Genomic DNA, 26,250 nt, shown 5'->3' with positions numbered 1-26,250 from the left:
CATCGCATCGCACATACAAATTAACCCGAATTTATGCGGCAAACTCCCAAAATAGTGCACTACCAAATGCTCACACCGGCTCACACACACAGTCATTCAAATTCTTTACCGATGCAACGCATACTTCGTGTAAGTCGTTAAAGTTTTCAGTTGAACACAGAGCAGCGCTCTCGTTGTCATCGGCAATGTTTCATGTCGGTGTTTGAAAATTGTTTGTCGCATATAAATTTCCATGATAGTTTCTCTCTCTCTCTCTCTCTCTCTCTCTCTCTCTCTCTCTCTCTCTCTCTCTCTCTCTCTCTCGCGAGCGTGTGTGCGTGTGTTATTGCGCACATATGAATTTTGTTAAGTAACTAAATAAGCTTGATGACAGCTATACCGCGACTTAAACGATCCGCCATATGGGATGCATGCACTCATATCCATTTTAACCCGTTTTAAATATTCAGTGCACACACTCACACTGAGCATAAGAATGTTCTGTTTCTTTTTTTTCGGGTGGATTTTTTTTTATGTACCAACATAAAATTTGACATGATCCATCCAATTGCCACAGTGAGAGTGCGAGCATTTGGAAATCATCGCGTCGCCGTCATCGACCCAACAACTCACTGAATTTTAATGATATGCATTTACCCACAGCACAAAGCGTTCACATTCGAAATTCAGATGCAGTACAAGAATTGCTCGATAAAAATGACATTGGAAAATTTTTGTCGCCGTTAACGGTACTAATTAACGCGTATCTATCCGACCATCGTCTAACTCCATCGTCCAATTGGTGTGTGGAAAATGTTCTATACCGCACAACACACCGTAGAGATCAAGATACGCAACGTTTTTGGAATTAGAATGAATTTCAGTTGGATTTTATTGCATTTTCTGTGAAATACGCACTCGCATGCACAGGAAATTACTAATTCCAAAATTCAATTACAAAGTGTCAACGTAATATTAATTAAGTGAATGTAAACGGCGTGCAAGTGAGTGAATTAGACAGCGCACAAATGGAAATGGCACACAGCATAGCACACACACACACACACATCACTAACACCGACATTTTTTTTCTCGTTTTTTTTGTTCTAAACAACGATTCGATGGTGAGAACATGAGATGGTGAGAACACGTCAACTAAACATATAAAGCGATGCACATTGTTGTAATGTGTCGTCGCGCGCGCGTGAGGAAGTGTTGACGATGAAATTTACGCGAAGAAAATTGCCTTCCGATATAAATTCAGTGCAAGGTGAGAGAATTCACCCTATCGTATGCACGACGCCGACGGTGGCAGCCTGAACATTTTCACGTTGCACATTCACACACACACTCAAATAAACACAAATTTACATGAATTTAACAAGAAATTACAGGAGTTTTGATAACATCGGAAAATTGCTGGGTTTTGCAATTACCAATTTCTCTGCCGGTTCTCCGTCTCGCCATGTTGGTAACAAGGAAATTTGCATCGCTTCCGATGCTTTTACCGGTATTTATTTTATTTCCTTTAAAACTGGCACCAACTCTCGAAGCTAAGTCTTTGCGAAAACATTTATCCAAAATGGATTTGAATTAGAAACTTTGTGGAAGCGCACACACACACACACATATATACGCATCCCATTTGAATGGATAAAGTTGCATTTCTGCCATATACTTCGTCAATTGTCATCTGCGTCTTGCAAATGCAAATTTCTCTCTATGGAATTTGGGAACGATATCGATCGAATCGGTTGGTGTGTCATTTTGTTGGTTTGTCTGTGTCGATGTTTCCATTTTGATATGTGGAAAAGTTTTTCGCACTTGTTGTTACACATCAAATCGTATATTCAACACATTATTGGATTCGAAAGATGACAGCCATACAATTCGATTATGACATTGATTTTGTGAGTCTTGAACCGAACGAGAAAGAGCAAAAAAAAGCGTATCGGAAGAGCATATTTTCCGTCATAGATTTTATGGGAATATTTTGGAAATGTTGGCACATTTGCGAAATGTTCGCTGTGTCGATGAACTATTTTGTGTATTGGAGTTTCACAGAATAGAGCATAATCGTATGTCATAGTTTAGGTTGCATCTATGGTGCCATCCAACCGAAATTCAAGTATCGACAAAACGTATCGCTCCGGTTTGCCAGGATGAGGATGTCGTTCCGTTCATCGTCTTCGTCGACGTCATTCTCTATAGATTCCCATCTGGTATTTACAAATTTATCCAATGAATGGATAGAAGTTTTGTCGATGCGGCTTGTGTGATGTGATGTGCCTTGAACTTCGACGACGATGAAATATGTCTCATTGAACGAAGTGGATTGAATTCGTGGCGGTTCACGTAAAATGGAGTGATTGGTGTTTGCCGCCGAAAAACCACCTCGCTTGCGCGCTCTTACCCACTATCTATCTCTGTCGCACAATGTTAACAGTCGTTATGGCAAAGAAAGTAGCAAATGTGTGTGTTATTCTTTGCCAAACAAGTGCTAAGTATGTTTAGCTGTTGAATAAACTTAAAGACTCACTATTTTATTCAGCTTTATTTGAGTTGTGCAGCCAAAGTTGAGTCAATGTGGTTGCCGTTTGCGCGCGAGCGCGCCTAACAAAAACTAATAAACTCATCGATTCACACACACACATTCTCTCTCTCTCCTAAGACACATTCTTCACACGTAAGGTAAACAGAATGGCCATAGCGAGAGAAATCCTTTGCCATACAGTGTATGGCATACACACATAACGAAGCAAAATCAATCGATGAGAAAAATATTTGTTCACAGCCAGAGAAAAAACAAGCAAAGATGCCGCACAAATATCGATCAGGATTACACCTGTGCCAAAAACGATGCTTCCAAAACGGGAGCTCAATAATCGTAACACACGAAAAAAAACGTTTGAATTGCTTGTAACCTGTACGAAGTGTAAAATCAATAGCCAAAGCCGAGAGTGTTCGACTGGTGACTCGAAGAACAAGCAGGAAGTGCCAAATGAAATGGGAAATAGCGTTTTTCTTCCGTTATTTTCAGTTATACGGTCATTTATTTTAGTTTGTTTCTTTGAGTCGTCAATTTTTTTTTTCCACTTCTATTTCGGGTGGGTGTTTTTTAGTCCCGTGCGAAACATTTGTCGTCCGGTTGTGTTCTTCTTTGGGCCGTTGAATTGTGAATGTTTCGTTTACAAAGATGTGATCAAGATTCATATATCACTGGCCATTCGAACACAATGCACGTTCACACATCGGGTCACATGTGGATGTTTTAAACGAGTCATTTTTTTTTTTCGTGTTTTTTTGCTTTTCTGTTCGAATGTAAAGAAAAATGTTATGTAGTTTTCTGCTGGACAGACGTTTATCGGCCAGCCAAAGAGCAAACAAGCAGCTGAAACCCATTGGCAAACGGTTCGGAAGGAGGAAAAAAAACCAAATGTCTTGTTACTGGAGCCAATTGAGTAGTTTTATTTTACAATTGGTCTGAACAATTTTACAGTTTACACTTCGCATTTGCTGGAGGGTGAATTAAGGACAACGACGACGAGGACGACGACGGAAAAAAAACAACAGCAAACGACTTGTGTGTATTTCGATTGAATTGGTCAATCGAATGAAGTAAAGTCGCTGCAAAACCATGTGATCAACGCAAACAAACAATCAAATGGAATTGTTTCGTTTCGAAAATTACCCCAACAATGTATGGATGGAAGAAGGAAAAGGAAAGACCTTGCTGTTTTTTTTTTCTTCAATTTCTCGTAACGATGCATGAAATTTAACTGGCTCACACCGAACAAATGTCGATGTTTAGCCCATTCCATTTCAGATAAATGCTTCGATTTTTCACATCGAATACAATTCGTACTAAGTCGCACCGTGCAAAGTAATCCGTCTTAATGTGCAACGAAGTCGATTTTAAATGCCAACTGGAGCAAAGAATAAAAACCCAGCCAAGAATATCTACTCAATAATATTAATTATGTGTCGCCGTTGCCCGCTGCTATGTCAACCAAGACAAATGCTTGGCTTCGAACAATGCACACAAAGTAGGCATATCGATGTGTTTGTGCGTGTGTGAGTGTGAGAAAGGTGTTTTGCTGACAAAGGACTTCCATTCGTTCGAGGCTTCGTAACGCACCATTGTGAGCGGATGACAAAGAAATTTGTCATCGTAAATCGCCCAATAAGATATGGAAGATGGACGGTATTTTATTTCCCAGGACCTTGGATACATCTCGATTTGATTGTAACTCGGAAATATTTCCGGTTTTCTATTGAAAATGACGTTCCTTTATCATTCATTCATTCAGCGACCCGATAGAAAATCACAAGCCAAAAGAGCGCTCGTTACATTCAATAAAACCGAAGATTCACTTCCGTGCGGCAAAAGAGTAAATCGACACACGGAGAATGAAAATCAATTCGATCCATTAAAATGTAATTAAGTTTTTAGCTAAAGATGTAACAGCAAGTAAATAATTCGTTGGAGTAAAATAAGCGTAGCAGAGCTCAAGAATAACTCAACATCCACTCTGTCTCTTTCGTTCAGTTTTTTTGATGTTCTGAACAAAAGTGCATTTTAATATAGCTAGTTAAGGGTTGTTAAATATTGAATATAAACTCAGCACGCTGTTTGTCTTCGTCGTTGTCGCCGTCGCTGTTTTCGCCAATTTTTGTTCTGAAACATGAACCCAACAGAAAAAACAACACACAATATTACCTCTCAGAATATTTGCAAAACTTTTCATTACACATTTTTTTTCCCCATTTGCTTTGCTTATCCATTCAGCTCACTCGCTTCGACTTTTATGCAAAGTGATGCTGATGATAAAAAGCGGCAAAGTTATTTTCCTTTTGAAAGCCGCATAAAATATTTACGTAAAAATACAATCGATGCTTATTTGCTGATTTTCGCTCGCATTTCTTTTGCTTTCTGATTTTTTCCTTCTTCTTTTTACCTGGATAATAACATTTTCATTAGAAACTTTTCGATTTGCTGCTGCAGCAGCAGCAACAATCCGCATATTGAAATCTCAAAACGAATCGAAGAAGAAAATTCGATGGGATTGTTCAAGTGTAATCATCATCATTCTTGCCATTTCCATAAATATGGAAATCGATGGGATTGTAGTCAATATGCTGATCCGGTCCGTATGCCCAGTAAATTTATGTGATGTGTTCAGAGCGAGAGAGAGAGAGAGAGAGAGAGAGAGAGAGAGTTCAGCTTGGGACAGTTTCATTATTCCATGCATTTCACGTTGTTCGACATTTTCATCAATCGGAAAAGTGCATAAACGAATGCGCAAGCAGAAATGGAATGGACAACGGAGAGATTCGTTTGGACACACAACTGAATGGTTAAATTATTGATGAGAAAAATCGGTGCACGAACGAACGCTCTTCATGCATCTCATTTCAATTATGGCCCGATTGAAGGAAACGTGTGTGTGTGTGTGAGTGTGTGCAACGGCAATGCAAAATGCCATTTTTTCTGTCTGGAACGATGACATCACAGGAAAGGACAATGAAGACGACACATAACGAATTATTTAGCATGGGAGGGTGAAAATCGATGAAGATAAAGCGCCGAGTGCAGTGAAAGCGAGGAAAATTTATATGAACGTATTGATTAGAAATGCCATTCAATCATCTTTTGTTCGATATGCCAATTTAATTTTTCAATTGTGATCACAATCCGAAAAGCAGACAACGAAATTTCCAGTGAACAATCCACACGATCGATTATTTATTCATCACAAACATGTGTTTTAAGATTGCTGAGCATCTCAGCATTTCGTAAGGCACGGATATATCCGAGCATATCGACGACGCATACAGTGGCGTGCGTTGCTACGCGCAGCCGCAACGACTCGACCGGAATGTGTATGTTGTTGCTGCGTGCAGCCACATCAACTGAACACACTTCGGTCGAGTCGTTGCGGCTGCACGTAGCAACACACGCCACTGTATTATACAGTATGCGTCGTCGATATGCTCGGATATATCCGTGCCTTACGAAATGCTGAGATGCTCAGCGATCTTAAAACACATGTTTGATTCATCATGAGCAAGACAACTGAAATTAATTGATTCGTTGTGAGAATGAATTTTTTTTTCTGTACCCCTTTCACATACGAGAAAAACTTTCATTGAAATACGATAGTTTCTGTTATCACCTCCCTCGCCCAACGGCACATTGCCAGCCATCATTACAAATTAACTTTGATTTGATTAAACAGAACATCGTTTTCGATTTAATTTAGTCGGGTTTGTCATGAAATGACTTCGATTTTGTTTGTGCGAACGCACGTCGAAATGAATTCATCATGCGAATGGAATTGATTGTTTTGGCTCATCGTGGCGAAGTCAAGCTAATCGCTTGTATGATACATGGTGGGTGCAAATGATTTATTCATTTTTCCGGTTTAATCGATCAAAGTAGTGAGCAATCAGTCGGTTCTCAGTGTGTGACTTTCCAAAAAAAGAGGAATCGACCCGAAAATATAACTGTGTAATAATTCGATGTTGAATAAAAATATGATTTTAACATGTGTACTATGCACGCAAAACACATGTGTTCGGATTGGCATTCGTTCGAATATTGTTGCTATTGAAATGGAAATGTTCTCATTTTCGTCGAACCAAGTTCTATTCAAATGCTATTTCGGTTTTCGTCTGAGAACGCAAAAAAGAGAATTTTTGTTCGGAAAACAAATTATTATTGAGCAAACGACAGAACGATTACCACCAAGACGAACAAAATAGAGACGAAGAAGAAGAGAAAAAAAACAACTGAAATGCCAGTAATTTATGGTAAGTGAATGAGTAGGCATAGAGGAGCTCCGTACGCACGACGCACGAAGGCCTTGAAAAAAAGGGACGAAGAAACAGCTGTGGTTGAATTCCAGCAGTGCTATCGAGCATGTTTGTCACTGACAAACGAACCATATTCACATTTTCATCGACCAAACGCCCGACACACATTTCGCATTCGCAACGACAACGATGACGATGACAACGACAACATTGTGAAATTAGGAGAGAGAAAGAAAAAAACGCACATTTATTATTGCTGCCTTCTTTTTGTGTTACTCGCTACAAATTACAATTTATCAGCCAGAAACAAGCCAACGAACGAGTTATTTTTATAAAATGTTCTAGTCGAGAATCGATATGATTTCCGCACACGCGTGCATGATAAATTGACGCACTTTCAAATGCAAACGATTCCAAGCACTTGAGGCACATATCCACAGTTTTTTTCTTCTTCTTCAAATCATTAATTACTTGTGCAAAAGACGAGTCACGTCTCTATTGACTGAAGCGGTTGAATGAGGCTGAAGAAAAAAACTGAAAAAAAAACTTGAATGCGATGAAATGCGATACTATCAACATTATGACACATGTGATTGCAAATTAGCCAGATCCTCGAGATTTATTCATTTGTATATGTTATAATGAGATACCTCCCAATAGCAAAATGAATCCGTTTTCTTTTCTTCCTCTGTTTGTGTCACGCGAGCGCCGAAGAAAAAAAGAGTTATTTCTAGCTGCTGCTCATTGTTCATTGTAGAAATTGTATCGTCAATGCATCATGACTATTTTGGGTATGTATATAAATTGCAAACCATTTCAGTGAAAATTTGCTCGCACGAGAAGGCAAGCACGCGCGCGCACAACAAATTGTCGACGAACGGTCGGAATCCCATTGAAATGTCTTATAACAAATGGGTTCTTGAATGTGCTTAATAACAAATAATGATTTTCGCAATTTTCGTTTCGTTTTTTTTCCGCTCGTTTTTTGTGTTCGCCTCATTCGTGTATTCAAATGCGCTTTCGACGTTGGATAAAGGAACACACCGAGTGCGGTAGCAACGGCACAAAAGGAAAAGAAGAAATTATTCAACGCAAAAAAAGAGCATTTCTAAATGAAATCCATTTGCTTTTTAATTCGAAAGAGGAAATTATCCGAAAATGGGATCAAAATCGACACAATGAACACAGCAGCAGCAGCAGCAAGCGGTATATTGTTCATGATATGAAAAATAGCCCAGTGCGCAAATGATTTGTGCTTTCCATTTTTTTTTTCATTTATCTCTGCTTTGTGTGTGTATTCGTTTTGCGTTTTAATCAGGCGAAATGAAGGAGAATTTAAATTGTGAAAGTGCAAACTAAAATATTCAATGGGCCACTCTCAGTGTCGAAGCTGACAGTGAGAGAGAGAGAGAGAGAGAGGAATGCTCTTGAATGCATCGCCAGAGTCGCATGAAGAGCAGTAGAGACAGAGCAGCAAGAGATGCGGCGTCATTTGGGGCAAAACTATGAGTCAAGCCCATTTTATGACATGAAAAGACGCATCATCTCGACATTTTAAATGGTTTCAAAACCAATTACATTAAATCCTGTTCAGTGAATTCAAACCGAGCCAATTGAAAGAGAGAAGAAATCAATTTAAAATCCGACGAGTCCTTAAACATTTTCGCATATTTGCAACTATCGTCGAAGTGTGGCAGCGTACAAACGACCTCCGTTCGAATAAAGGCTCTTTCATAAATGCACGTCAAATGTTCAACAAGATCATTTACGATTTTAATTTCCAGTTTTTGTATGTATTCGTCTCTTTTTTGTGTCTGTGTGTGAGAACCAGCGGCGTTTTGCTTCTTTCTCTCAGTTCACTGTGCACATTCATCCTTTTTTTCGAAAAGTCAAAACGCATACTACGATTTTGAATAAGACGTGTATGTGTGCGTTTGAAATTGACGCGATTTAAGATGCGATTAATTTGAAAGAATTTCCTTTTAACCGCACATGCGAAATGAGACGACGCGAACTTCATACTGTGGAATTCCTTTCATCTGTATTGCCATTTGTTTAAAGTCGCGATATTTCGCGCAGCAACAATTTCATTTCCAAGAAATACCAGTGGCATCATACTCTCTCTCTCTCTCTCTCTCTCTCTCTCCCTTTGTCATTTGACCTGTTCTGTGCCCGACATTAAAATGCAAATAGAAATCTGAATAGAAAATGACGTTCTGATTTATAAACATTTGCTCAGCGCGAGCGTGAGCGCGCAGGAGTATCAAATTGCTCGATAAATTATAAATCGGTAGCAGAAATAATTGTGTGATTATTCAGTGAATTTTGTAATAATGCCATGTGAATAATAGACAGCAGCCGAAGCGGGAGCGTAGCACTGAATGCGATAGTGTCTATGTCAATCAAGTTGCTGTTTAATTCAATTTGATTGCAATTACTAGGACAATTTATATTGCCTCCGCTGGCTACAATATGCTCGAATGGCAATCGCAATGAACAAACAGTGCTCAGTCTGTTGTTGTTAATTGAATAATGAAGCGCGTGCGAAATGAGTGCATATCTTAACAGTTTTATGAGATAAACAGAAAATTGTAAATGGCGAGTAAAATTCAGTTCGGGCTTCGTGCTCTCCGATTCGCGTCGCGTCAGTTTCTATTAAGTTTTTTGGTTTTGTGTGTATCTCAATGATTTTGACCACAAGGCATAATATGTGGCCAGAGTCATGAGTCAGAGTTGTTGTACTGTGTGCTGTGTACGCGTGAGATGAGAGAAAAAAGCGATCGCACTGTTTAAAATAAAATGCCATTTAATTGCTGCAATAAAGTTCAATCATGTTTGTTCATTTATGCACATTGATTAAATAAACACATGGCATTCGCTGTAGCGCAGAGACTAAAATTTACTTGCTGCTGATGCTGAGTTGCTTGAGTTTGTACGATTCTTTTGAATAACAAACTACTGTAAACAAAAATGTAAAGAATTTTTTCTCATGCAACTTCCAGCAAATAGATTATGATCTGTTTTTCAGTTCGTAGAAACCACACTGTATCAGACAAATGTGAACCACAATAACGGCTATGTGCCGCGGCCTTAATGATTTAATCAGACACAGACACTCTTTGTGTGCTACTAAATGGTGTTCATTTAATTTTTCTGTTCAGACTATCGTTTTAATTTGGTGCAGAGAGCGACGATGCGCCACAATATCTGATATAATTTAATAGCCACACTTTGGGGCTACAAAACAGTGAAATCGTTTTCCATTTTTTTATGGTTCGGAAAAATTAATGGCGTAATTTATGAGAAAATCAATTAATTTTACAGTTTTCACATTAAACGACCGATTTCAATGCCGAGCTATTAACCAGCTATTGGCCAACTACCGAATAATATCGAATTTTTCGAACGGCATCATACATTTTAACGCTGCTATAATGTATTGATTCAACACTCTCTATTGAATATGAACAAAAAAAATAATCGTGATAAAATGATATTTGGTCATGCACTTTGCTCGAAGGCACTTTCGAGAAGTTCATTGCGTAATCGATCGTTACGAATGCAGTAAATTTCCCAGTGGATTATCCACACGAGTCAAATATACTTTGCATCTGATCCACCACCATTACTGTACAGGTCATGCCAACGAGAAGAAAAAAAACACATGACAATATTTGAAAAATGCACATTTTATCGTTGTTCGATATAATCCACTTCGCATCCATTGAAACGATGAATATTTATGGGCTTGTTAATTGGCGCACGAGTATATCGAGCGCAATAGTTCATTAGTAAAACTGTTTCGTGTTTTTGTTGCGGTTTTTAGTTCCACATTTTGACATTCGACCAAACACAACGCAATTGTAATCCGGAACACGACTCTCGTTCGTTCGGTCGGAAGCACGTTGCCAAAACTGATAAAAGCCGAGCAGACGCCAGTTTGTCCAATTGAGCGATAAATTGTTCCGAGGATCCGGGTGTAAAATGTTTGTACATGTAAAATATAATGATGTTATAAATAAATTAATTTGTGTTAAATTAATGGTTCATTGAAAATACACAAGCGCGCCCGCTCGCGCACACACGCACCCATAAAACTTTTAGCGTTCGATTCTCGGAAAATTAGCGAGTAGTCAACTGGCGATTAAGCGAACGCCCGAGCTCGAAACTAAATTATTCGAATTCATGTTCAACTATAAAATCTCATCCAATTTCCATGCAACACATGTGCATCAATGACGACGACGACGACGACGACGATTTAATTTATTACGCTTGTTCGTCAGTTGATGGATGCAAAAGGAACGAACGAGAGACAAATCCATTGGAATAATTTTTCTGCCGAAGCGAAAAACCGCATAGGTGCGCTGCAGTTAGGAAAATTTCCAACAAATATTTATTAAGTACAAAATATTGTGCAAATGCAATTATCTATGGAAATCACTTGCCACAACCGAATGAAATGGAGCCTGCTTTCAATGCGCCGAGCAGGTTCTCAACCAGAAAAAAACACACACAAATCGAATAAATAAAATTCATTTTGAAATGGAGCATCAAAGACATGCTGTGATTAGCTTTGTTCGTTTGTGCGATTACACAAGTCTCAAACGATGATTGAACGATTCGATCTGAATGCAACCAGATTTTCAGCATTTCGAATGAAATGCCATTCAATCGCTGTTTGTGATCGATGTGCGTTCTCACAGGCGGATTTTCTGTTCTCTCGTTGCCAGCGCGCAAAAAGTAAATATAATCAATTTGTCGATGAAAGAAATGCCGATAGTAAAAACTACGGAAAAAAGAATGAACGCCTCGCATTTATAATTCAGCGCAGATTTTTCTCATTCTTGAGATAGACAAAAATTTAAAATTCAATATTTCTGTTCGTAACCGAATCGAATGCTGCTGCTGCTGCTGCTGTTGTTGTTATTATTTTCTGTAGCCGAAACAAAAAAGTGAAATACACAAACTTTTGTGAAAGAAAATCATAACTGAAAAATGGCTCAGAATTTTGTTTTGTTGTTATTGTTATTTATTGTTGTCTTTCGCATTCGATTTCATTGGCGTCGTTTTTTTTTCTTCGTTCGATTCTTGTTTGCGCTCGTAGCTAAAGCAATCGAAAATAATAAGGTATTTTGGTAGATTTGTTCTGCGGTTTTTCCTGTTGTGAACTTTTTGCGCGCTCGCGCACTCATAAATACACCAACTAAATCTAATATTGATGGATAGATTGCTCGGTGTGCGCATTCGACATCATCATCGTGCGTGCATCGTGTATACCATTTGGTGTATGGTGTCTCTCTCTCTCTCTCTCTCTCTCTCTCTCTGTGTGTGTGTGTGTGTGTGTGATTGCGATATTTGCTTTATAAATATTTAATATCGAAACGTTGAAAGTTTGAAATGATGAAGTGAAACATCCAAATGGAATAAGAATTGTGAGCGCGTGAGCGAGAGAGTGAGTTAGCGCTATGCGATGGCAGCAAGAAAATAAACATTATCATATTGGAAAAACAGACCAAAATGCCAAAGTCATCCATATACGGTTGTGGAATAAAGAGCAGCAGCAGCAGCTTACATTTTATCGATACATATGGATTGATAGCAACCGTTTGTCCTCGTTTCTTCTCGCTCTTACACTCCTGCTGTTGCAACTACTACTGCTGCTGCTGTTGCAACTGATTCGCTCCGCAAAAACCAGAAATCAAACCAAACACGCTACGAGACACACGGTGAACGAGAGAGAGAGAGAGAGAATGGTGTGTGTATGTTATTTTACCATTAGAAAAATAAACGCACCGAAAAAAGCGCACGGTTGATTTGGTTCGTTCACGTACGATTCTCATATAAATTGAATATTGGAACATTTACCGCAACCACATTTTATATATCTCTCTCACACACAATACTCATCGATGCCTTTTGCCCATCACTTCGAAGGCGCGCTTCGTGTAAACGTCGTTGCGTTCTTTTTTCTTCTGCTTCATGTTGTTTTTTCGTGTCGGTTTCTTGTGGTTTGATGTGGTTCGTGGGTTTTTTCTCCTCTGTTAGTTTTTTTCTCCTGTGTTGTGCCATTTTTCTTCTTCGATTACATTTGCACAGCGTTTAACATCGATTCGATATTTAACCGATACATAAATTTCTAATATATTAAATTTCGTTCTGCTGTGTTTCATCAAAACCGCACCAGTTCACTGCCGAACAGAGGAGCAGAGCAAAAAATAAAACCCGCCATGCATTCCAAAAATAGCAGACAAGAAAAAAAAACTCGAAACGAAACGAAAAGAAATACGGTGCTCATTGAAAATGCTACTTCAACTCAAAACTTCCATTATTTCATTGTTTATTTATCTTAAATAACGAAATAAAATACCGAATGCGAACGAGAAAAAAAAGTGAGCGACCGGCGAACGTATCCAGTTTATTGTTAGGAAATTAAATAAGGAGTCGTACAAAGTTTTCAAGAATCGACACGGAAAATAACCTTTATTGACTTTTCACATCATATGAAGATTTGATAGCAGTCAAAGGGAAACACATGAGCGGAAAAACAATGATGAAAGGAAATTGAAAAGACACAACAACAACAACAAAATATTAAACTCGGAAATCGAAGACGATTTTTTTTTGTACACAATGTCAACAGGACCTCCCGAGAGAAAGAAACGGAGAGCCTAATGTTTTTTAATAGATTTATTGGCCGAATAAAACCATTCAAGTTCGGGCACGTTTTTCCTCAAACATTCCATCAACAACAAGATGGTTAATTCTGTCTAATCAGCAACTGGCCAATTTTCCAAAGGGATCGACCGATTGGAATGCTCATGTTGACTTTTTTGGTGTGTGTGTTTTTCTTTCGGAATGAAAACATTCACAAAGTTGAATATGGCACTCTTACTTAGTATGCACAGGATCGTGCAAACTGAAGAATGAAGAGAGTGAGAGAGAGTGGAATTGGAACTCAAACACTTGACTAGATTTCAATTTGCCTGAATGCACAGCATTTTGCCATTTGCTCTTGCACTCTCTCCCCGTCTACGGTTTCACGTCTTTGTTTTTCCAAATGTTTGTGTGCGCTCAAAGAGCAAATGATGAAACCGCTTCAAAACTAATGCACAGAATGCAAGCAGCAAAAAACACCCGACAAATGTTTACATAGCATAAATTTGACGTTTTCACATTTCTTTTTCTATGGAGTTTGAGTGTTTGTCTAGGTGGAGTTGTGTTGTTGTTTCTTCATATTCTGCAACGACCACCCTCTTCGAATGGAAAAGAAGCCTGGAAAAAAATGCCATCTTGAATGTGTCATATCAAGCACGGAGACTGAGTTAAAAAGCTGAAGAAATGAAGCTGAATGATTGTTGCTCATCCGATGGACACGAGCCGATGAGCAACCACAACATCCGAGACGAATTTTCAGATTATGAATTCACCCGAAAAAAAATGTGAACGAATCGACCGACGCACGGCCCATCCAAAACATGCATCAACATCATATATTTCGCTTTAAATATGGCTGCAGTCATTTATAAGAGTGAAACAGCACATCGGAATCGGCAGCAGCATGCAAAAAAAAGTATGGTTTGCATGTTGACCAGAGAGCTGAAGAAAAATTGCGGTATTAAAATGGTAAAAAGGAGTTGCGCATAAATGTAAATAAACAAATGATGGATATATCCAAACATGGCCATCGTATAATCCTTTCTCTCTCTCTTGGACCGAGTGGAGTGTGTTGGCTTGTGGCTTCGAAACGACAGTAAATATAAATGGTGAAGGAGAATCAAAGAGACACGCCAAATTGGTTCTGTTTTTTTTTTTTTAAAGCCCTTTGGAGCTGTTTGCATGTTTAACAAGACAAATAAGCCCCACATCAGATAACCGCCACAGTCATCGAGCACGCAAAATAAACGAAGGCGGCAAAACAGATGCAGCAAAAAATCTAAACGAACACATGCGAAATGATAAAGAGATGGATTCGAAATGTAGGAAGCACCAAAACGGGCAGAGATGGAATGAGAAAGAGCAGAAGAAAAAAATAATAACAATACCAACGCAAAAACATATTGCACGCACGCATTTTAACCGGCTGTTAAATATTAAATGAAAACACATTCATTTTATTAATTCAGCGTCATTACTCATTACGGGTGCGGTGGAATTCACAACTAGCATAATTCTCCCGTATCATCCTGTTCGTTGGTTTGTGCCATTGCCAGAGTCTTGCTCGGTGGTTTTTATCAGTGAGAAAAGACTTCATCTTGTTTTTGATGTGTGCGTTATGATAAAGCGCACTCGTATCACCTCAGGAGATAAAAGAAAAACACACAAACACATACTAAAAACGGCGGAGCTGTATTCGTTTGCTTCTATTTTGCCCTTTCCGTATTTGTATATGAATGTGGATCATTGTTTTGGGCACGCATTTTCTGCAAATGGGATTCAAGTAGGAAATTGAAATAATTTTCTGAATCATTTGATAGATACGCTGGAAGAACCGGGTAGCATAGTGATTTCAAGTGTTATTTACGTTATACACATAGATGATGTGGATAAAGAGAGAGAGAGAGAAATGAGAATGTAGATCCATTCATGAAATAGCAAAACCACTTGGCAAAAGTGATTTTCATCTCATTTTTCGGTTGCAAACGCTTCTAAGATTGCAGACACAAGCCATGAATATCCAGTCGGAATACACAGATTATAATATGGATGCTACACACCAAGGCCACATATCACTCAGCTAATCACTAGTATAGAAGACAAGAATCATACGATTCTCTGTTGTTTCATTCACTCTCTCGTGCGAACAATGTAATTGAAAACCATTCAAGTGCATTGTTTGAAGCACTTGGTGCACATAGCTCTCACATTTGCATTCAAAAGCGTATAGAATTTCACAGAGATGGAGTGAAAGAGCGCGCACCTCTCATTCCAGCCAGCTTTGAAACCGACGATGTAAATGAGCTCTTTGTTGTATGGTACATTCGTCTCTCGCACATCTGCATCGGTCGATGATGATGATGACGACGAGGAACACTTTGATTCGAATCTCTCAAGTCAGGCCTCAAATCATTTTGATCTTTTTGACTTTTGGCGTTTGCACCGGCACATTACTGTTTGCCACTAACATCCTGTGCTCACAAAGCGAAACTTGCCGAAAATGCACTTGCCGATTGATAACGATAATATCACGTGATCACTAGCGTAAAACTTTTCGACGTGGCACAAAGCAAGCAAGCGAGTGAGAGAGATGAATCAGATGCACATAAATATTTACACAAGCCGAAAATTGAGTTGTGATGGAAGAAGTGCAAACCAAGACAGAGAGAGAGAAAGAGTATATCAAATATCACATGCACAAAGGATGCCTTTCTTAGCCTCTCGTCCTGAATTCCTTACAATAATTTGGAATGTATTGCACAGTGTTCACTCAGACTTGCTGCAATTCGAGCCGATTCTTATCTCTTCCGATGCTCGGGTATGAATCATTCGATATTCTCAATTATTTCGATCTCTCCGAAGAAAACATGTATTAAATTGTAACGAAATCGCCTTTCAAACCGCTTTAGACGCTTTTCGCCATATATATATATTTATCCATTTGTGGCCACCGACTGTGCTCATTTCATTGAGAACATAATCCAAAGATTTCTCTCTCTCTTTTTATTACAATGAAGCGTTGGTTTTCTTTTGAAAAAATGCGTTATAAAAATGGCTCGGCCTGGTTTTTGTGGTGCCAATGTGATACACATTTCAAATTTCGATCAAATGGAAGCGATCACTCTTGGTGTTGGTTTTCTTTGAACTTTGATGTTTTTAAATAGTTTACCGCTGCAAACGTTCGTTGCTGCGGCCGCATGGTTTTGCAATCAATGTGTGTGTGTGTGCTTCAATTGAACTCACATTCAAACGGAAACCGATACAAACAAACAAAATTATTTAATTATCACTCGAAGGCGTAGCATGAATTTCATTGAAAACGCATTTTATTATGGCCACATACACATGCAAAAGTTCTTTTGAACATCGGAGCAACAATAAAATCGCCCGAGCTCTGCACAACATTTTACTTCAGGAAACGTATAATTAATCAATCAATTCGACATCCAGATACAATTCCCCAGAATGTGTGTGCGCGCTGTTTGTTGGGTGCTCGGCTCTAGCGCACACTGCAGCAATTTGTTTATTGAAACTACAATTTGAGTTGTGTTCAGATAAGAAAGCGTTACGCAGCACGCGGATAATTATATAAGATTTTAAACTCACAACTATTTAATACCTCGCACGAGTTTTCAGGAGTTAGTGGAAATAGCGCACCGTATTCGATGCACTGGTTTTTTTTCTCTCTCTTGCTGTTGTTGCTCGATAAAATCATAGTTATGAAATTCAATAAGCCGAAGAATTTGCATCTCAAATCGCACGGCAATTTGTACTAGTCGCTCATTCTTGCACACCGTGCACTGCACATAATTACGGCGATGAATATGCCCAGCAAAAGAGAATGCGAAAATAATCACACAGCGTACATTCGGTAAATCGCAATTGGTTTTCGATGGCTTCCGCACTCGCATACACACGCGCTCGCGCGCACCTATCACATATGGAGTAAAAGACTAAACACAAATAAATGAAATGTTAGCGAAAAAGTTGTAGCGCGTTCTTTTTTTCCGATTTTTGTTTCGGAATGAGTAACAATTATCTAAACAACTGCAACAATAATTAGACGTCATGTGGATGAAGCAAAAGTTTTGCAATTCGAATGAGTTTTATTTTTCGTTCACAACGAACGAAGTTGTGTTGTTGCTTTTTTTTAAGCAAAAATGGTTTTCTGTGAGCAAATTGATTGGTTCCCTTCGACCAGCATATATGTGTCCGTTACATTTAACGAGCAAAAAATACAGAAATCGAAGGGTGTGGATTATCCAAGATTATGACTTGATCATCTCTTCTCATTGTCGGATGTTTAATATCTAATTCTCGCGTGTAATTTCGTTTTTATTGTGAACATCCCAGCCACACCTCGGCTGCGGGTTATTGTTTTCGATTCCCCGAAACGGCATCGATTCTTCTTCGTTTTTTGCTCAACAAAAGATTTATATTTAATTGATGATTAATATTATCAAATTATTCTTTAACGATCGCTCCTACGCAGAAGAATGAAAAAAAAACCCGAGCCAGTGACCGTTTGTGTAACAACTGTGGCACGGTGCGGAGTAACGATGATGTATGGAATATTGAACAAATATTGAAATAAATGAGCGAAAGAAAAGTTCTTTTTTTTTCTTTGGGAAATGCAATTTCTCAATCGAATTCGAGCACCGAGATTTGTGACTGAATTGAAAAGTTTCGCCAAAAGTCAGCGAACCTTGATGACGGAATGCAAACGAATTTTCCCGCATTTCTATTTGTCGTTTTTCGGAAATGCAATCCACGAATAAAAGTTTGTTAAGCAAAAGTTGCGGTTTTTCTTTCCCAAGTTCAGGCATCTCATGCGACATTTTGATTTCTCAACTCTTTGGCAAAAATAATTCAATCCCCAAGTTGAAAGTTGAACGAGAGAGAGAGAGAGAGAGAAAGACCGACAACTGGAAAATTATATTGAAAAACTTTTGCCATGTCATTTATACTACCTGAATGAGCCACAATCATTGCACTTTCTGTGGGGAACCAGTTAATAGTGAAATGAGATGTTTCATTCAACCAACAAAACGGGAAAAACAACGAAATAATATTGGATTTCAATTTGTTTTTCTAGCGTATAAAACGCATTTCGCTCCTTCTTTTTTTTCTCCTTACAAACGAATTTATTTTCATTATTACGAATGTTGTCACCTAATTTCAAGGCAGAAATGTTTGCATTTGGTTCAACAAACAATAAATAAGTCAGCGCGTGAATAAAGAAACAGACAGTGACAAAGAGACACAATTTTACATTATTTTTCAAGCACACCGACCAAACCAGATCTTTTATTCTCTCTCTGTGTTTGTCTCACTCTCTTTCTCTCAGATCCCAGAGGGAAGAAGAAAAAGCCGAAGAGAAAAGATGAAGAAAAACGCTGTGTTCATGTTCAAGAGCACTCCTCAACGTAGAGCAAGAGCACAAAAATTGTCACGCACAACACATTACCCGTTTGTTTGCAGCTGCGCCAACGTTCTTTTATTTTATTGTGTGTCCGAAATTCAAGTCGTCGTCGTCTTTTTTATATTATTTCCATTTTGTTTGCTTTTTTTTCTACTTAAGTCCTGTTATCTTATTCACCATCCCACCGAAATATGTGTACATTTGTACACTCACGAATGACAACAGCGATGGAGATGGAGAAAAAAAAGGAAATCACAGAGAAATAAGACAAAAATGTCGACATGAATGTGAATAAATATAAACACAGTGAAAACTGTTAACATTTAATTAATTTATAATCATTCTTTGTTGCGACAAGTTAAAAGAAGTGCTCCTTCGCATGTGCACATCCTACTGTCATCGTCATCGTCATTGTCCGGCGTGTGTGCTTCAAACAAAGACAAGAACGGGCAAAACGAAAATTTGTTTTGCAACAGACTTTCCGTCGCGCTTTCAGACATCAAGCAAAACATTTGCATTTGTGTCGGCTTTGTTCTCGTTGTCTTTCGCCTCTTTATTGAGAATTTAGGATGCGACTTTTTGAATGAAGGAGGAAAAATGATTAAACGATTACTCCGAATGAGCGGAAAGAACAAGAGCCAGCCGATAGCATCTTCGATTGCGTTTGAATTGAGGAAGCATTTTTCATAGCGAACAAAGGCCATCGTGTCTCGAGTATTGTGTGCGTGAATGATGGATTTTATCGACGATTTTTTTTTCTCCGTGTCGAACGACAGTGACAACATCAATGGAGCACACAGAAAAATCAGAGTTCGGAAAAAAATGAGCATCACATTCAATAGAAAATTGACTACCTCTGATGATGCCGTCCTATGGGACCATTGCCTTTTTTCTCTCTCTGTCTATTTTGGTGTTTGTTTACTCCAAGCCCGAGAAATTCTATCGCTGCACCGAAAAAATGATGTTAATAAAAACGACAACGACAAAGGTTCGTCATTATTATTATTGTTATTACGAATTTTGTGTAAACTTGCATAGGAACGGCCATCAAACACTGACGAACCGAACAAATGAACGCGCTCGATTCAAACGTGAGGTAAAAAACAAATAGAAATAGAGGTTTTTTTTGTTCGTCTTTCGACTATGCTTTGATTACCCGTTCGTGCAGCGACAGAGAGAGAGACCGTGCGTTTCTTGTCCTCTGTTGACGATTGGTGCATCGTGCGCAACATATTGGTGGCTTATTATAAATTTATACGATGTGATGGAGCGCGTCACTGATATGCGATATCCGATCGTATCACACTGGCGTCGTCATCATCATCATCGTCGTCGTCGTCGTCATTGTCGTTGAATATGAAGTTCCTGATGCGAGATATTTCACTCATCCTGTTCGCACAATAACGACTTTTTTACGAGCGCATTCTATCTCTCTTTTCAAATCCAATATATTTCTTTGGCTTTTTGGTAAAGGATGATGTTTCCTTTGACTTTTTCGGCTGCTGGCGACAAAAATCCCGAATGAAAATTGATCTCTTGGCGCATATCAAATAGGGACACAACAAATACGCATACACGGTGTATTGTGTAAACACAGGAAAATAATAAAAAAAGATCAAACAGCACGAAACAAAAATATGCATTCGCCTATAAATATCAAGTATAAACAATAATTGTACGCCAAACGACACAAAATACAAAATTTCAGCCATCGAAGCAGACGGAAAAAAGCGAAATCAGTCGAAGTCAAATGAACAAAATATATATATGATGCGATTAACTTCGACTTTACCCTTGCACGCACATTAAGAAAGACCACCCAATCATGATGTTTGCATTTGTCTTTTTACCCAAATGTAAACAAACACTCTTTCTTCTCTCGCTCATCATTTGAACTCGGTGTGTGTGTGTGTGTGTGTGTGTGTGATGACGGTGCATTTGTCAAGAGGCGCAAAGGAAAACAGCAATGCAAATAGAATGGTCCGCTTTGTGATTTTTTTCTTTCTTTAGGTAAATATTATAATTCATCGACAGGACAAAGTTGCCGCCGACTTGAACGTTTTGCGCCACAAAACCAGTTTATCACAAACATAAAATCAAAAACGCATTCAAAAGGTAAGAAATAGATATCTAAACAAATATTAAACGCGATATCAATAAAATTTAATATATTGAATAAACATCAGGCAAATCACATTGCCAATAATTCCCGCTTCACTGCCATTGCACCGGCGAATGACAATAGAGAGAGAGGCAAAGAGGAAAAGCAAATGAGAAATGGCAAATAGCTAAGCAAACATCCATTTAGACGTTTATTGTGAATTAAAGAAGAAATGGGGATTGAAGCACATACACATAAATTCCGTTGCCGTTTCGACGACTGTTGTGCGTTCGGTTATGGGTTTTTGCTTTATGACCCTTTTGTTTATTCGGATTTCTTTCTCTCTCTGTGTGTGTGATTTAATATTTACCGGCGAGTTTTTTCTTCACCAATTCGAAGGACTTGTGCAAACAAAATCACGAATGAAAAAAAGATGGAAAAAGTAGTAGTCAATCGATTTTAAGTCTTAACTTGATTGAAAATGGTCATCAAAATCATTGAATATTCTGGACGATGCGTCATCGTCGCTTTCAGTGGGAATTTGAAGGGAAAAAACTGCTTCAAATCAATCTTATTTCTTAGGAAAGACACAAAATAAATGAAGAACAAAACAGACTGAACAAAAAAAAAACTTACCGAAAACATTTTGGCTGAAGTGCAAGATCAATAAAAAAATGATCGTTAATGCATTGCCCGTTAAGGATTTTTGCCGATATTCCTTTATCCAGTGCATATTGGTTGATGTGTGTTATTTCGTTGTTGTCGATTCAACGTCTCCTTTTATCTTTACTCGTATTTATTTTATTTCTCGCCTGCTTTTGATTTTTGATGTTGCTTTCTCATCAAATTTTATTTTTCCTGCTCTCGAGCCAAGCGAACAAACAAAAAAAAGCGTATGTGAAGCAGTCTTCTTCGTGTTGAGAGTTTATTTGATTATACGATGGTTCGAAGTTCTTCTTCGTCGTCGCCTTTTTCCCCGCTCTCTCTCGTATTTATTTTGCACTTGTAAAATTCAAAAATGTCATCTCGATTTTTCTTTGTGAAATCGTTTTTCGATGTTCAGAGTTTTTTTTTCGATCTCTACTTCTCTGTGCGGTTGTGTTGTATTCGTCTTCTGGGGATTTTTTATCAGTCTCTTTTGTATTCCCAGAGCGATTTCGTCCTCTTTGTTCTTCGAACTCACAAAATACCGATTTCAAAATAATGACGAATAAATTTCACGTGGGCTCACTTCAGCTCGCTTGTTATCTCTCTCGCAGGTTTTTCTTATTAAATTAAAACCGATTGAGTCGTGAATGTGGCCGTCTGCCGTTTTTTTTTCTTCTTAAACTTCGGTCTCTTTCTCGAGTTTAACTGCAAGCAAATGCAAGAATCGTGTTCAACGGAAGAATGTGAAGAATGTCAGAAGACCAAGTTCGAGTGCATATTAACGCCGTCACTCAATCAATTGATAATTTTTCGTTCGTTAATCGCCGTAAGCCACTTGGGGATGTGCGGTTTAAGTGCTTGTTGCCGATTGCATATTTAATATATCTGTGGCCGTGTTTCTTTCCGTTCGTCCGTTCCTTTCGTATTTTGGAATGCGACACGAAACTCACTTGGTTTTTGGCAATTTATTTACTTTGATCTTTCGACTTGCAATCCTCACTGCTTCGCTTGGTTGACTCCGTGAAGCGCAGTAAATAAGCGCAGTCCGTTTTCTGCAGTAAATGAAAAACAAATAGAAACAAAAAGAGAGAGAGAGAGAAAAAGAAATAGATTAGTAAATGGGTTTATGCTTTTATGTCATGTTGTATTGAGTGAAGAAGAGTATCGGAGTTGTTTGCGTTGCTCCCGTCAAAAAGTCAATTGTTTAAATTGTGCACCGAGAAATTTCCGAGGAAAGTAAACTTTAGTGTATCGAACATGCAGTACGCTAGCTCCCCGAACTACACGTCCATCCAAGTACCCGAAGCAATTAAATGATACTCATTTATTTACAACACACAGGCAAACAAAGTGTATTGCGAGCATTTTGCTATTTTCCGACTAATAATAATATTTAATTTAGAAATGCAGAGAATGGAAAATTATTATGAACCCTTTCACTTTAGAATGGTTGCTGATGATGATGATGAATGTGCATTGCATGGAGCGCCACTCAACTAACGAGAGAGCGGGCAAATTCGCGGTACGATTGTTGTGTACAAATATTCTCCGAAATAACAGAATACCATAAATAAATAAATAGATAAACAATGAGCGAATGGGAGAGAGAGAGAGAGAATTTGCCATTTCAATAAAAATAGCTCTGTTTGTTATTCCATCCGAAGATGAACGATGTAATTTGGTGATGGAGTGACAGCGAGCGAGCGAGTGTGGCCAAAGAGCAAAAATGGCATGATGCCATGTTCGAATTTATGCGGTGGCATTATCATTTTGGCGTGTATATACGACGTGTTGTATCGTACCTTTTTTGCCTCATCGTTCAGTTGTTGAATTATGAATTGGCCAAAATGAACAAACAGTTTTCGCTTTGTGTATGTGTGCAAAATGTTGACAATTGCCATTTCATTACGCAACATGATAATTTCCCAAACAAAAATAGAGCTCAAGTGCTCGGTTATTTTTCTCTCTCTCTCTCTCTCTCTCTCCCTCTCCCTCTTCCGCTTTATCTCTTCATTTTGTAGCTGGCAGCAACAAGCGTACGCAGAGGTTAATTGATTCAACCAATTTTTCTGTGACGCCAACGCAAAAGTGACAGAGAGATAGAGAGAGAGCAAAAAAAACGAGCGTTTACATCTCTCTTTTGTTGGCCCATTGGAGCACTCTCAACAAAACAAAAGCCGAATCGATTAAACTCAAACTCGTCCGTTTGTGTGTGCGAGCGTGTGAATTCGCATTTGGTGAGTTTTACATTAATTTTATTGCTTCGGTTTCACGGAATATGCTCTCGGTCGAGCGTCTTATCACGGGCGGTGCTTGGTTTGCTTCTGCTGCTCCACCACCATTCATCATGCGAAAACCCATTTTTCGAAATGACACTTCATTTATTATACACGACGTTTGTAAAACTTCCCGTATTTGCGTCTCAAGCGCAAGCACTTAAATCGATTTCTCAGTAAATTTCCAAACGTATAGAACACACAAAATGGGATGAAAATAATCGAGCGAAAAATTCTAGAGAACTCGGAGAGAGAGAGAGGCTGGATGTGAAAATCGTTTGTGTTTTAAACCTAATTGCCATTCAGCCGGTGAACATTTTTTCTCTGCCGTTCATTTGCAACAAACACAAAATGTCATTGGAATGTTTAATACATTTATAAAGTCTATTTACGATCCACTCAAAGCGAACGCCTCGAGACAATTTGAAAATTGAATGAAAACACATTCGTTTTATCTCTTTAACTTGAATTGGTTGCATACACATATAAAATTGGTAACGAGCAAAGTGTAGACAAAAAAAGGCAATTGCAGCGCCGCTGAATGCCGAGAGAGGGAGATAATTTGACCACCAACATATCAATTCAATAGCCCATAAAAGCGATTTCCGTTGATTTTCGACACTCTCCAATGATTTTACAAATTAAGCTATTATTGTTATTATTATTGAAAAGGCCATGCTTTGAATGCACCACCAAACGATCGACGTCGATTCATGTGTGTGCTGGTGTTGCTGTTGTTGTTGTCGTGTCGCTCTCTTATCACTTCTTCGCTTTTCTTCCTTCGATTACTCAACAAATGTCAACTGCATCGGTGAATAAAGCATCGCAGCACGATGCATCCCGCATGATCTCAAAGTCATAACACGATGCAACAACAACGACAACAAACCAATAAAAAATGAGCATACGGTCGGTGTAGTAATTTATTTATTTGATTATTACATTGTTTATTTCCACGTTTCAGATCGTAAATTTTCGATTTACACCATGCTGAACATCGCGTCGCACCATCACCATCGCCTATGTGTGTGTGAGAGAGAAACACGAGAGAGAATGTGTGAGCAACGACAATGTGCCCACGAAGATGAAAAAAATATAAAATATATCGACGCTTTACATTATCGCGCCGAGATATCGCCTGTGCTCCGAAACAAACTCTGGATTGGAAAAAAAAGAGAGCGCGTCAACACAAACACACTCACTCACATGAGTATGTGGCCCAATCGCTCGATAAGGCTGCAAGAAATAGCGTTACAGTGCATCGAACATATATTTATTATGGTTCGATTGCAAGCAGCTAACATCTGATGATAGGTTCTCTCTTGTTGTTTCGATGCATTTGCTTTGGATTTTTCTTGTTTTTCGGCCTCAAGCCCGCAGACACAACCGCAGAAGAAGGCAACGAGAAAAAAAAGATACGGAAAAATTATTGATTGGCTAGTGCATAACGTCAAATGGCTTTGCATGTAATAAAAATACAATTATCGTCAGTGTGATAATAATTTTTATTCGTTTTCGGGCATTCGCTTCGCATGACGTTTTTTTTCTCTCTCTTTCGCTCGATTTCGGAGTGCAAAAGAGTGTAAGCGGTTTTTGTGTTAAGAGCGTCGTCGTATTGTGTGTGCAATTTCATTCTGATTTAAATGAATTGGTGTGAAAACGTGTTTCTTTAAGATGGGGAAGAGGAAAAAAATAACGAATTGGTATCGATTTGAGTGAGCGAGCAGCACAGAAAAATTGGTTGCAAATGTAGCGTGGGCATCGTCATAAATTGACTTCAGTCCACACCATCAGATTAAGATTTTGTGGCCTGTTTATTTCGTTACGGTTTTCTGCTTAAAATGATTCTCGCCTCGAAAATGCGAGCAAAAAAAAAACGCGACACACATACATAAGCAAGCAACAGAGCGATAGCAAGCCGTTTCGGTATCAATCATGTTCGAGGATCTGCTTAACTTCATATGCCACACAAACATGACAAATTTGCTCGTTCATACTATATCTGATGCACTCTCTGTCTGTCTCTCGCTATCTGGATGCTCTTCATTGCTGCGCTCGTTCGATTGAAAACGGTAAAAAAAATTCACGTCGCCATCGTGGTGCATAAAATGCCACATTTGGTGGGCGTAATGCACTTATACCCAAGCCAAACTTGGTTCGCTCGTCATGGTGTCTCTCTATCTCACACTCACTTTATCGCTTGTCTCGCAGCTTGATGTGTGATTGTTTGGGATCGTATTTTTAATAGACTCGGCTATTTAATAACTCAATCAATTTTTTTTCGGCTTCGGTTTCGGTATGAGTTGTGTGTGTGTGTGTGTGTGTGTGTGTGTGTGTGTGTGTGTGTGTGT

General features: G+C 38.7%; 1 protein-coding gene across 1 annotated transcript in view; it reads right to left on the bottom strand.

Annotated features, from left to right (window-relative positions):
• LOC129566776 (roundabout homolog 1) overlaps positions 1-26,250 on the bottom strand; it is a 78,837-nt gene that overhangs the window by 46,335 nt on the left and 6,252 nt on the right. The window contains exon 2 of the mRNA XM_055443003.1: positions 21,612-22,675. Coding sequence (XP_055298978.1) covers positions 21,612-21,708 — 97 coding nt within the window. The 5' untranslated portion in view covers positions 21,709-22,675. The remainder of the gene's footprint in view (positions 1-21,611; positions 22,676-26,250) is intronic.

Source organism: Sitodiplosis mosellana, unplaced genomic scaffold (assembly GCF_009176505.1).
Source record: "Sitodiplosis mosellana isolate CC-2019 unplaced genomic scaffold, AAFC_SMos_1.0 Smas_scaffold_5, whole genome shotgun sequence".
NCBI lineage: Eukaryota > Metazoa > Arthropoda > Insecta > Diptera > Cecidomyiidae > Sitodiplosis > Sitodiplosis mosellana.
This window is presented reverse-complemented; position numbering and strand designations above follow the sequence as displayed.